Source organism: Pseudochaenichthys georgianus, unplaced genomic scaffold, assembly GCF_902827115.2.
Source record: "Pseudochaenichthys georgianus unplaced genomic scaffold, fPseGeo1.2 scaffold_523_arrow_ctg1, whole genome shotgun sequence".
Classification (NCBI taxonomy): Eukaryota; Metazoa; Chordata; class Actinopteri; order Perciformes; family Channichthyidae; genus Pseudochaenichthys; species Pseudochaenichthys georgianus.
The window spans coordinates 130,887-142,997 of NW_027263084.1; the positions used below are offsets into that span (position 1 = coordinate 130,887).

The 12,111-nt window shown below is 42.6% G+C and overlaps 1 protein-coding gene across 2 annotated transcripts; it reads right to left on the bottom strand.

The window, feature by feature from the left end:
- Window positions 1-228: 228 nt before the first annotated feature.
- prmt1 (protein arginine methyltransferase 1) lies at window positions 229-6,321 on the bottom strand. Of its 2 annotated transcripts, none has more exons than XM_034078978.2 (10): window positions 6,250-6,321; window positions 4,995-5,081; window positions 4,721-4,876; window positions 4,552-4,615; window positions 4,315-4,457; window positions 3,867-3,954; window positions 2,352-2,467; window positions 2,088-2,238; window positions 1,475-1,596; window positions 229-1,401 (listed from the first exon to the last, which is right to left on the bottom strand). In XM_034078978.2, exons 1-10 carry the CDS (start codon window positions 6,274-6,276, stop codon window positions 1,318-1,320), a joined length of 1,038 nt encoding a protein of 345 aa, XP_033934869.1. In that variant the 5' UTR covers window positions 6,277-6,321; the 3' UTR covers window positions 229-1,317. The 2 variants fall into 2 exon arrangements, with proteins under 2 accessions (XP_033934869.1, XP_033934868.1); XM_034078977.2 differs by having other exon boundaries at window positions 4,995-5,090; window positions 6,250-6,312.
- Window positions 6,322-12,111: the final 5,790 nt, after the last annotated feature.

The following is a 12,111-nucleotide window of genomic DNA, read 5'->3' on the forward strand; positions in this document are numbered from 1 at the left end:
TGCACTCATTTTTTTGGAAGATCTTTCCTGAAAACAGTTCTCTTTAGTGACTCAATGTGGAATTTGATAAGATACTTTTGAATGCAGGTGCAGCTACAACTCCTGGCTCAGTCAAAGTTTATTATATGCAGATCACAGACCACTTACTCGAGGGGATACACAATGGAGTAATGCTAAGCATCTTTACAGAGATGCTTTCATAGAAGAACACTTCTGTAGCCAATGCAATAAAAGTTTATTAGTTTTATTTTCTTTAAAAAAAACAAGCAGGTGACAAAAATACAAAAGAGAAAAACAAGGGGTCAGAGCTCCCAGCAGTGCCAACATAGTTACCACTGGATCAAGACAAACTAACAAATATGGGTCAGTGGACACATGGCCATCTTCTCCTTATGTGAAGCACTAATGCTATACTTATGCTCAAGGGTGTGAGCGGATTAAATGGGATACCTCGAGCATCTCAAATGCTGCAACCCAGCCATCGCTCGGCAGAGGCCCCAACAGGAGCATGTTTGAACCAGCCTCTGGTATCTCGGCTCACTGTGCTGCCTGCAAGAATAGCACCTCTAATGCTGTCCAAATATAAAACATACCGATTCTAAGCAGGCTTTAAGTCTATAGTTCACAGTTGCGCGAGAATAGGGATTACTTAAGTCACAGCATTCAGACTAAATTCAATCCATTTTTACGTGTGCCGTTTGTTAATCATTCTCCTAAAAGGAGAAGTTGCCCACAGATTAAAAACAAAAAAGTTTGGAATGGTGGTATGACAGCTCATTTATAAAAAAATACGTGAAAAAAAGGAAAGGTATTTAGTCTCAAGTAAACTTTTGGATCTGAAGTTACCTTTCCAAAAATTGAAATATGATATAAATTTGTTTTTTCTTAAACATTTGAACAGGGCATTTGTGTTTGGTGCACAGGCGTCTTGTCTACGACACAAGACTTCATCAGAATCAAACATAAGGAGACCCCAAAGTGACTGACCGTATGACTGTGCACACATGTGGGCAGCCATGGTGTCACTCATGCAAAGACAAGAACCTCAGGGGGAAACCCAGAACATGTTGGACTCAAAAACCAGGCACATGTCAAACACAAGTTATGTTTAGCGACTATGTCACCATGACAACTCACATTGACCAAGGATGTGAAGACCTTTTAAATACTGTTAACGTCTGAACAAGAAAATGACCAAAAAAAGAAGTTTCTAAAACGTTGCTGCATGGGGAGCATCAAACTAGTGTACAGACTCAGTCAAAGAGTATTGCCTGTCCTCTACTCAAGACAAACTAACACCAGGAGGGACAGAGACTTCTAACGCATCCTGTACTCCGACGTCTTCGACACCTCACACAGCTGACCTTTGAAGTCCAGGTCGACGGTGAAGTCCAGATCCCTCTGAAAACACAACGTGTCAGACAAAACGAACCACGCACAAGAGTACATAAGAACTTCCAAACTTCTTGCTTACATTGTTCTTGCTGTTTGGCTTCATGCTGATTGTGCCAAAGATCTCTTCCCCGGTCTTCACAGTCAGGTAATCGTCCAGGTAGAAGACGGTCTGCTTCCAGTGGGTGTATGGAGACTCTGGGCCTGAGGAGGGAAGTGAACAGCAGTCTGCTGTTAGAACTCAATACTTTGGAGTTCTGAAGATGTTCATTTGATCCAAGTCAATGCCCAAAGCATGCACCCATCATAGTGGTTCAGAGCAGGATGGTTTAACCCATAAATGCAGCCAAATAAAGAAACTTTATTCTGTTTAGGCAGTTACTTATGGTACTGTAGAAACATCTGTACTGTTTTCAAAAGGCAAGTGATACTGCTGTACAAAGTAGATGCCTGTTCCATCTCGTTAAGAACCATTTGGGAAAGAATGCTCGCTGTTACTTTTACCATTTGACTAGAGTTTACAGATGTTGAATTACCAGTGCCAATTAATTGCCAATTCTAATCCATGGTATGCAAGCACATATCGAAGACTCACAGTCTGAGTGTCTTCGAGTGGAATATGGTTATTATTGACACTAAGACATACACACAGCGATAGAACACTGTCCAGTGGGATCATTAGTAATTGTACTGACTGGTGGAGAAGCCGGTCCTCTTGTGACAGCGGGTGAACTCTATGTTGAAGTAGGTGACCAAGGCATGGATGTAGTCATTCCTTTTCACCTGCAGGCAGAACGGGGAGGTGAAGGTCAGATCGTCTGCCTTCACTGTGTAGATGTCCACCTCCTGAAAAACAAAGGGAGGAGTTTATTATAGAAAACACGTCACTGCGGATGACACTGTGCGCCAACACTATTTGAAAATCATAACAATCTCAACGCAAACATTGGTCCACCCACCTTGATGAGACAGGCGCTGCTGACCAGCTGCTTAGGATCCACCACGTCAACCAGGGGTTCCTTAATTGCCACCTCCTTGATGCATGACATATCAAAACCATATACGTTCTCCCACCCTAATACAGACACAAGAGCAGAAATGAGATGTGCGGCTCTCCAGTCGTGTGCCAAGGGTTGAACTCATTAGTCAACACATGTCATTGTGCGATGTGTACTTTGGTTTTGGGATCATGGTTAAGGACTGTAGTTAAAATAAAATGTGTGAGCGGTACAGTGTGAGCTGGATCAGTGGTGTCGTTTCCTGGTTGCTGTGTGGGTTATGCAAGACACAGCGGAACTCAGCCTGAGCAGTGTGGCGAACTGTGAGTGGAGATCCACGAGAGTGAGAGTGCGTGTGCCGGCGAAACTCCGTGCAGTACCGCGGCTAGGGATGGGTATCGAGAACTGGTACTAAGTTAGTACCGGTACCTGACGCTGGACAAACTGTGCTGCCATCGGTATATGAATTACACTACTTCCTTAGTTTAACCTGTCTTTTTTCTTATTAGAAACAGAGTTGGCGACACTAAAAGTGAGATATAATGTTTGTTTAGCAATAATACATATGACCTATTTTTTTTACATGTCTCCAGTACCGATAAGACTGATAACGTCGGAGCTTAACTGTAGCACGGTCTTTAATAATTCAGCCTGGGGGCTCGGTACCCATCCCTTGCCATGATGATAATTGTGTCTAACCTTTGCCGTTTTGTGATCAAAAGTTGTGTTCAAGGGGATAAAAATGGTTAATCCAATGTTTGTGTAACTTTAAAATGAATACTGATAATCCATCAATACAATTATAAATAAACTGATTATAATGGTTAGCCGACTGGAGCTTCCGGTTTCACTGAATAATGATCATGTTTACATGGATTTATGAACTGCCCCTAATTACCAGAGACACTGTCAAACACTCATACCTGCTTGGTATGACATTGAAAAAGGTAAACAAAATAAAATGTTGTTTAATCTTCACATCTTGTAATCATGTCTATAATTTTGAGCACCAAATTATTGAAAAGTATCGGAAAGATCTTAACGATACCCATCCCTAACCACGGCTGAGAAAATATAAGGCTGAGTGAGTGAGTGTGAGGAGCTCCACGGATTAGTCCATTTGGACCTTGGTGTCATTACGTCCCTATAGTAGGGGAAAATGTCCAACGAGGCGAGGCGTTCTGGGGCAGCATAGACAGGTCTTTTCTGTGTTAGTTTTACTCGCTTTGAGGGTTTGTGACTGCATACCGTGACATCCAGAAAACGCTACATAACAACAAGGGGACGGGTAATAACCAGAAAAGCATGACATGGGACCTTTAAGATACTTTTTCTTTTTAAAGAGTAGAAAATGGCTAGTTACCCATGGGTAGACATGAGTAAATACGTTTATATACGTAAACCATTAAGTACAAGGAACGACCTCACAATGAGTCTCCTGACACAACATAGACCCATGAATGTTAAACTACTCACAGTGGATTTTGTAGTCCTTGTACTGTCGGTCTTCGATGGCAGTGACATAAAGGGTTGCCCTGTCTGGGAAAATGAGTCCATCTGGTCTCTGTAGCGGGGAAACAGAAGTCAGACTCGTGTGAGAAACAAGCAACATGTTGTCACATGTCCAACTCATGATTGGAGTCTAATAGCAGTTTTATGCCAATTCTATAAAACATAGAATATTATTTAACCAAACATTACCTTAAATTCTCATATTAGCTAGAATTGAAGTCCATGAATACAATGAAACTTGCCATAGGAAGGCTTTATTTTAAGTGATTGGTAAAATAAAAATGTATTTGTTATGGCAGCACAACACAAAAGTACTGTTGTGTCAGTTTGGACTCGTGGGAAACCTCATCACTGCAGTGCAGAGGAACTCATTTATTTTAATGTGTTGAGACAGACAAACAAATATACACACCAGCCATTTGTCCCTGGCATAAATAACTGTGTTGAGCATGGACTCGTAGAAGAGGCAGTAGCCCATCCACTCGGATATGATGATGTCGACGCCATCTGTAGGCAGTTCCACCTCCTCCACCTTTCCCTTGATGATAGTGACAACTGTAAACACAGAAAGGGTCATCAGCTACAACCTTTACGTGAGATCCAAAGACATTCCTATATCGAGCAACCATGAATAATTCCACTAACTCACCGTCATCCATCTTGTTGGCCTTCACAATTTTCACAGCGTAGTCTGAGATGCTGCTACACTCAATCTAAGACAAAGAGCAACATTTTAATTCACACAGCCTTCTTATGCCACTAAAGAGCAACAGTTAACATGGGTGAACCCTTCCAACTGGATCAGTACCAACACATACCCCGATAACCTTCTTGGCTCCAGCTTTGGCAGCAAACATACAGAGAATGCCTGTCCCACTGCCCACATCCAGCACCACCTTGTCCTTAAACAGATGCTTGTTGTGGAACATGGAATTGCGATAGGTCAGAGTGCGAACCTCATCTTTCAGCATTTCCTACATTTGAAGGAACAAATGGAGGGTTAAACATCGTTACACAAAACAGAAACGCGTTATATGGGTTGATCATTTGAAAACCTAAGCACAGCAGTTTGTCGAGTTGAAAGGGACTTACCTCATGGATGCCAAAGTGGGCGTAAGAGTCAAAGTAGTAGTCCTTTGATGTCATATCCTCGGCTGCAGGCTTGGCTGAGCTCTCCCCCTGAGAAATCTCAACAAAAGACACCCACAATTACAACCCAAGTAAGTTCGGCCATTGTGTCAGGTTTGGTCCAGCTCCCAACATAAAACCGATAGTTGTACTTGATGGGGACACAGACAGAATATTAACAAAGCAAACAGCCGTATGGTAAAGGTAAAACTCAACATAGAACAATTGGATATTCTTTGAACAGAGTACTAGCCACTGCATGAGCAAACGTTTTTTTGAGACACAAGCTGCAATTGTGTGCAGCTAAAACACAGTACTACCACCTTTATAGATGTACACACGTGTTTGGACAGATTTTTTAATGATGCTTAATTTAAAAAGAATAGATAATTCATTTTGATTTTGGTTTAAGCCAAAATAAATGTACTATGCTGCGACTGTCCGAGCAGGCAATGAATGAGGCCGCCCGCACAAAGATGGAGCACATGGTCCATGGTGCTGAAGTGATCGTGGCCTTCCTCTAAAAACGGATATTGTCAAATAAACATTAATCGAAAGCATCGGTACATCAGCTCATAGTCAGGCCACATTGTCACAGACAATTCACTCTCGGCGTTATTAGCCGTTTGCTTAAACTTACTACGTCACTAAAGTCGAACAACTATAAAATACAACAACAAGTCAGAAAATAAGATAGTGATGCCGCTAACAAAACACGACGCTGTTGGAAGATATTTACTTGATCGTGGAATGTGTTTGAACCAACAGAGGAGTAATGTAATGGATGAGCTAGACAGAAAGCTAACGGGGCTAACACGCTGGCTCCCATGCGGTCCCACAGGCCGGCTTGCTGTCGCACCAAGTAAAACTACGTTTCTGCCACCAGAAGTCGCTTTAACGTACAACGATGGCCATCGATTTCAAAGTCGATATACATACGTAAAGGTAAGCTAACACAAAAGTGTATACGTCAAAATGTAGCTGTATCCGATGAGCGACCCCAAATGAATGAGCGGGTGCATCACATAGTAACGTTAACGATAGCAAGTTAGCTTCAACTAAAATGGATGAATCATGAGCTGAAGCGAATGCAAGGACAAAAGCTAAACGTTAAGTCAAACAACTAATACAACATTCGGAATACTGATCATGCTGATATGCGCTTAGCGTGTACACAAATTAATTAGGTGTTTATTTAATTTCCTATTGGACACCTTACCTCCATCCTCTCTGCTGGCGCCGCCATTTCGATAGTCTGCCTGGCTGCGGGAGACTGAAGGACCCTCCACGCCCCGCCCTCTCTTTATACACCCAGGCCCCGCCCACAGCCAGCTCTCATTCTTCTTCTCTTTGGGTTTTAATTAACCTATGGTTTTAACCATTACCGCCATCTTCTGCTGAGTGTGGATCATCGATAAGAACCCAGCCATAATACCGTTTCTCTACAGCCACTTCTCCAACTTTAATTTTTAGCTTGAGTACCATCTCAAATGCCATTGGTCTGAACATTTATGGAAATTGAGGATTCAAATGAATTTTCTAATCGTCACACACATGCACTCACAGTCAAATTCAGTCTCTAAATGTAACCCTATATCCGCAACTAAACAGCATCTGGGAGCAGTGGGAGGCTCAAGGGCACTTCGGCAATGCCCAGAAAGTGAGCTGGTCCCTCTTAAAGTACTTGTCCCCTAATCTTTTCTCGGACCTGAGACCTCCAGCTGCCAAATTCCTTCTATTCAAATGAACATGTGTTTTTTCAATACAAAAGCGATGACTACATGCAGTGGAATGTTTATTTAACCTTATTTATATGGCTAAATTGAACCCTCGATTCTGATTGGTTAATTTAGCCCCTTAATATGGGACCAGACACCCAACTGAGTGGAAGTGGGATAGGGTGTGTAGGGGCAGAATTGGAATAGGACCTAGTAAGAGTGTCTGAACTTTGACTTCCTTCTGGAACTTCCATCAGATCTGGAGCATGTAATGGGGTTCTGACTTTCAAGAAATATCGGCAGGAGCGTGCCGAAACTACAACTGAACTACTTTACTAATACATTGTGAATGCTGAATAAACAGCAAAATATCTATTATTTGACTTAAATATTCTGCCAATCCCAACGTTTTCATTCCTCATATAACATTTCAGAAAATAACTATAGTAACAATTATGCAATCGGATTGACGCACCTGCCATAAAGGGACAAAATGTGACAACAACTTTAACAAACCTCTGCAAAAAAGTCAGTGTTAAACTGAGTGTTGAAAAACAGAATATCTTGAGTGAAGAATGTATCCTGATCAGTAGCTCAAGTTATTGACACCACCAACATGAAATCTAAATCAATGTGTTTGGCAGACTTTTTTCTTGCTAATGATAACAATATGTTAATCATATGCAAAATTGGATTCCTATAGCGTTTTTCATGACAATAAGGGGAGGGTTAGGATGGGGGGAATACAAAGAAAAAAAAACAAGGACAACAAAGACGATCAATGGGCATGGATTGGGGGGGGGGGGCTATGGGTAGGCAGAGGAGAAGAGATCTGTTTTGAGGAGGGACTGAAATAGTGTGAGCGACACGGAGTCTCAGAGATCTTGGGGGAGGGAATTCCAGGGCATTGGAGCTGCCCCTGCAAAGGCTCTGTCCCTGAAGGTGCGTAGATTGGCTTTCGGGATTGATAGGAGATTGGCTGAGGTGGATCTGAGACCGTTGGTGTATAGGGGTGAGCAGTGGCGGCGCCAGGGTGGCTGGGGTAGGCATACAGCCGTACCAAGAAATGGCTTAGCCCCACCTTAGCCCCACCATGAGAAAATGATGTTAAAGCAAAATAAAGTCCGCCAACTCGCGCAGAATAAATTGCACGGACAGCAGTTAGTAAGATTGATTTCAGCAGCCACTTGTCTGGAAATACCGAAGACTATAACGGTTTTGAAAACTTTTGTCACGTAGTGATCGTCTTCTCAACAGAACATCTTTGATAATGTCTTCTGGCCGATCAGAATCAAGATAACGGCGTGATGTTACATCTCTGTGGCCCTTTCTCATTTCTCTAACTCCCCTCCTCGACTCCTATCCTCGAGACGTAGTCCCGCCCACAGGAGATGCGAGCGGAGGAGCCGAGGAGGGGAACCGAGGAGAGAGGAGGGGAAGCAGCAGGCGGTTAGAGAAATGAGAACTCCTCTCCTCTGAGCGGTCATTTTAAAGAGACGTCCATTAATGATGACAGGAGGCACAGCAGTCCTCTGTCTGATGGACAGATGTGTTCATGACCACTTCTATATTTACTTTGATTCATTCACAGTGTGGTATCATGAGACAATAACAGGCTACACACACACACACACACACACACACACACACACACACACACACACACACACACACACACACACACACACACACACACACACACACACACACACATGTATATATTTATATAAATATATACAATTTCAGAATCAAACAGAGCCCTCTCATAATAACGTAACACTATCAGAGACTGGATATATCCCCCCCACTCTCTGGTCGCTACAATGAGGAAAATAAATTACGGGCCAAAAGTTTTATTTACAAGTATTAAAAGTAAGCAGAGGACACCAAACCAACTGAGACCTGTCTTTTCCCTGCATCTACGCACACACTATACCACACACACACACGCCCAGCTCCTAAAGCATATAATCAGGCTACAGCCGTTGTGTATTTTATTATGTGAAGCACTAAATGGTTTTAGAAAAATATCGACTCTTTGTAGATATCTACTAAACTAAAGCAAATAAAGAGAGTGGGCTTGTTATACTGAGTGATATATATTATGCACACTGCTCTGCTTTCTGCACGGACCTCACAGCTGTTCTCTCTGTAAACATCGCGTCGAGATGAAAGCAGTTTCTAAAATAATATCCAAAGAGGTTTCTCAATACTCAAATGTCCCCTCCTCGACTCCTCGGTCCTCCGTTAGTGACCCGGAAATGAATTTCAGCACGCCATTTTGAAGGACATCTCATTTCTCTAAATGCACTTCGAGGACCGAGGACCGAGGAGGCTCTCTGGAGGAGCTATAACCGAGGAGACACTAGCCTCATCCCAATACCCCTCCTCAACTCCTCCTTTCCCTCACTCGCTTCCCTTCCTTCTGTCTTAGCTCCGCCTCCGTAAGATGCGAGCGAGAGACACGAGGAGGTGACGTGAGGACAGAGGAGTCCTCAGGTATTAATTGGGATGTCCTTGTTCACTCAAACGTCACTTTTAAACGACGTCTGTTAACGTCTGTTAATGATGACATGTGCACACTGTATCCCCTCTCATCGGGCTTAACTGAATAACCCCTTAGAACCGGCCCATTTGTTGTTAAATATTTATTTAAATGAATGAATCTTTCTCTTGTTAGTCAAGGAATTCAATGTATGATGGTTGGTCCTGCTTTTGTGTTCCGTTTTGGTGTAAAATGTAGCCTACATTTAAATAAAAATATAATCATAGTAATGTGAAAGCCTTTTAGAAATGAATTGCACATAATAATTCCCACGGAGCTGTGAGCACTTATACATTTATGCAGGCCCGGTTCCAGAACAAAATGACTCAGGGTGCATCTGAGATTAGAGAGGGTGCAGTGGTAAAGTGCTATTTTTATAAGTGGGGAGTGGACCTAACACCCTCTAGGGGGGTCCTCACCTCCTCTAGGGGGGTCCGGGGGCATGCTCCCTCGGGAAGATTTGTTTTTAAATATTGAAGTTAAAAGCATCAATCCGGTGCACTTTGAGAGATCTATGGATACACCTCAACACCCATATGAAACACAACTGTAAACAGATTAACTTTTACAAATCACACCCCTTTTAAGACCAAAATCTCTACATGCATAGCAGAAGATGGCATCTTTTTCACATGAATATTCCAGCCAATCTCTGTTTTGAAACCATGAGCTGCAAAATGAGCGCCTTACCCAACTGTACAGGCGAGTTGGGTACTTTTTTTAATATACCTGGGCAGGTTCTGTTTTGCAGAGGTCCTCTGGCACTTGCGGGCCGCCGAGGGGTGGCGGTGTTTGGGGTAACGAAGACGACTGCTCCGCCTCTGTGGGCGAGGCGGGCCGGCTTCAATTTCCATCACTCTTGTTCGTTCTCTCTATGTCTGGTCATACATCAATCTGTTCCACGTAGCCCGTGTTTTTTTTTTTTTTTAATGTGTTTTGGGATTTGTATGTGCTTTGGTCTTCGCATATCGTGCAGCGTTTTTTTGTTGCGTTTGTGTGTTGTATTTAGTTTGCATCATTTCTGTAAATGCAGAGTTTCTGTTGTATTTGTTGTCAGGGTTTGTTTGTTTTTCATTTCATTATCTGCAGGTGTTTCCTGCTAATGTATGCGTTTTGGGCCATTGTTCTGCGTTTGCACCTGCCGGACACCGTACCTTGCAGATGACGAACGCGCAGGGGCACAGGTCACGCGCACCTGACATAATAACGTTACTTACTGTAACACTCCTATGTACTAGGTTGCTTTCAATGAGGAGTAGAAGAATGCCAGAAGAAGTGCTGATCCCAACATCCACGACGAAATTGTCTCAACAAGTGTCTGTTTGCTTCTGCATTTGAAATGCCACCTCTCTGTATAGCCGTGTTCAGCAATGTTTGCAGTCTCTGCAGAAACTCAGAGGCTTTCTCTCCTGTGTTTTGTTGTGTGCCAAGAAACCTTGCAAAGACCTCCTCCCCATCGTCAACTAACCCATATGCTGAGTCGAGAAGTTTGACATAATCACGGGCAGTTGCATGTGGACCTAGCAGTCTTACTAAGCTAGAAGCGGGTGGAAGCAGGCTCTCCAAAATCTTACGTCGCTGGATATCAACAGTGGGGCTATCATGCATCATAAGCTCCACATGGAGAGACCATGTCTCAAAGTCCACTTCATTTGGGGGCTTAGGATCTCTTCCTGAGAAAGGACCAAGCCATTTGGATCCTGGATTTGATGCATTGGAGCCATCATTCTTAATAACATGCTCTACGATGATCCTTTGAATCTCAGGGGGATTGACAATGCTGTTGTCTGATGCTGCTTTGTTGAATGAATGAGCTTGCTGCAATGATTTTGTCCTACCTCTAGCTTTGGAGGCAAGTTCTGGAGGAACACCTTGAGTAAGCTTGGTGTGTCTGCGTATCAAAGGAGTCCGAATGTCATCAGAGTCTGCATCACTCTCAGAGACTGAGCTGTCATTCTGATTCAAGAGTTCTGCACGCACTGTGGGTGTGGTTTTCTTAGTGGTCTGTGACATTTTGTAAGCTCCATCTATACGCCACATCATCTCAGGGTCTGCTACTTGGGAAACACTGTGGAAGGCTAGGTGCTAGGTCTAGAAAAGATTCCTCAGACTCAAATTCCACTAAAGCTTTAACACCACTGCCTTGCCCCGTCTGCCTCACCCTTAGCACTTTGTTAACAGGCCCAAAGGGTAAACAGAATTCAGCAATCTGGTCATCAGTATCTGTTGCAATATACACCATATTCTTGCTCAGAAGTCATAGTTAAATGAATTGATAAACAGTTTCTAAACAGACGAGAAATATGAATAACAGATTAAGAAAAGAAAAATGATTGTATGAATTAACATATCTACCAGCAAAAAATGTAAAATGTTTTTCCAATTATTCAATTCAAAACTACTCCACCTGGCCTGCTCTTCCTCTCCTCCCTCATATGCAGACTCTGCTGCCCCAGCACTGCCCCAAGTGGGAGCTGCTGTTTATTACAGGGTCTAAAACTCACTGCATTATTTGAGTGGGTTACATTACCGTTTAAATTGAGCAAATAAATGCAGCCAATGTTATTTAACCACAATTACAATTTATTTTATTTCACTATATTATATATATATTCTTCTTCTTCTTCTTCTTCTTCTTCTTCTTCTTCTTCTTCTTCTTCTTCTTCTTCTTCTTCTTGTTATTATTATTATTATTATTATTACCATTGGCGAGCCTTGACTTTTATAGCTAGGCCCTCTGTCCATCATGAACGAACTTATGCTAATCATAAATCTATCGATCATAAATCTATCGATTAGATTTATGATTCGAAAATAA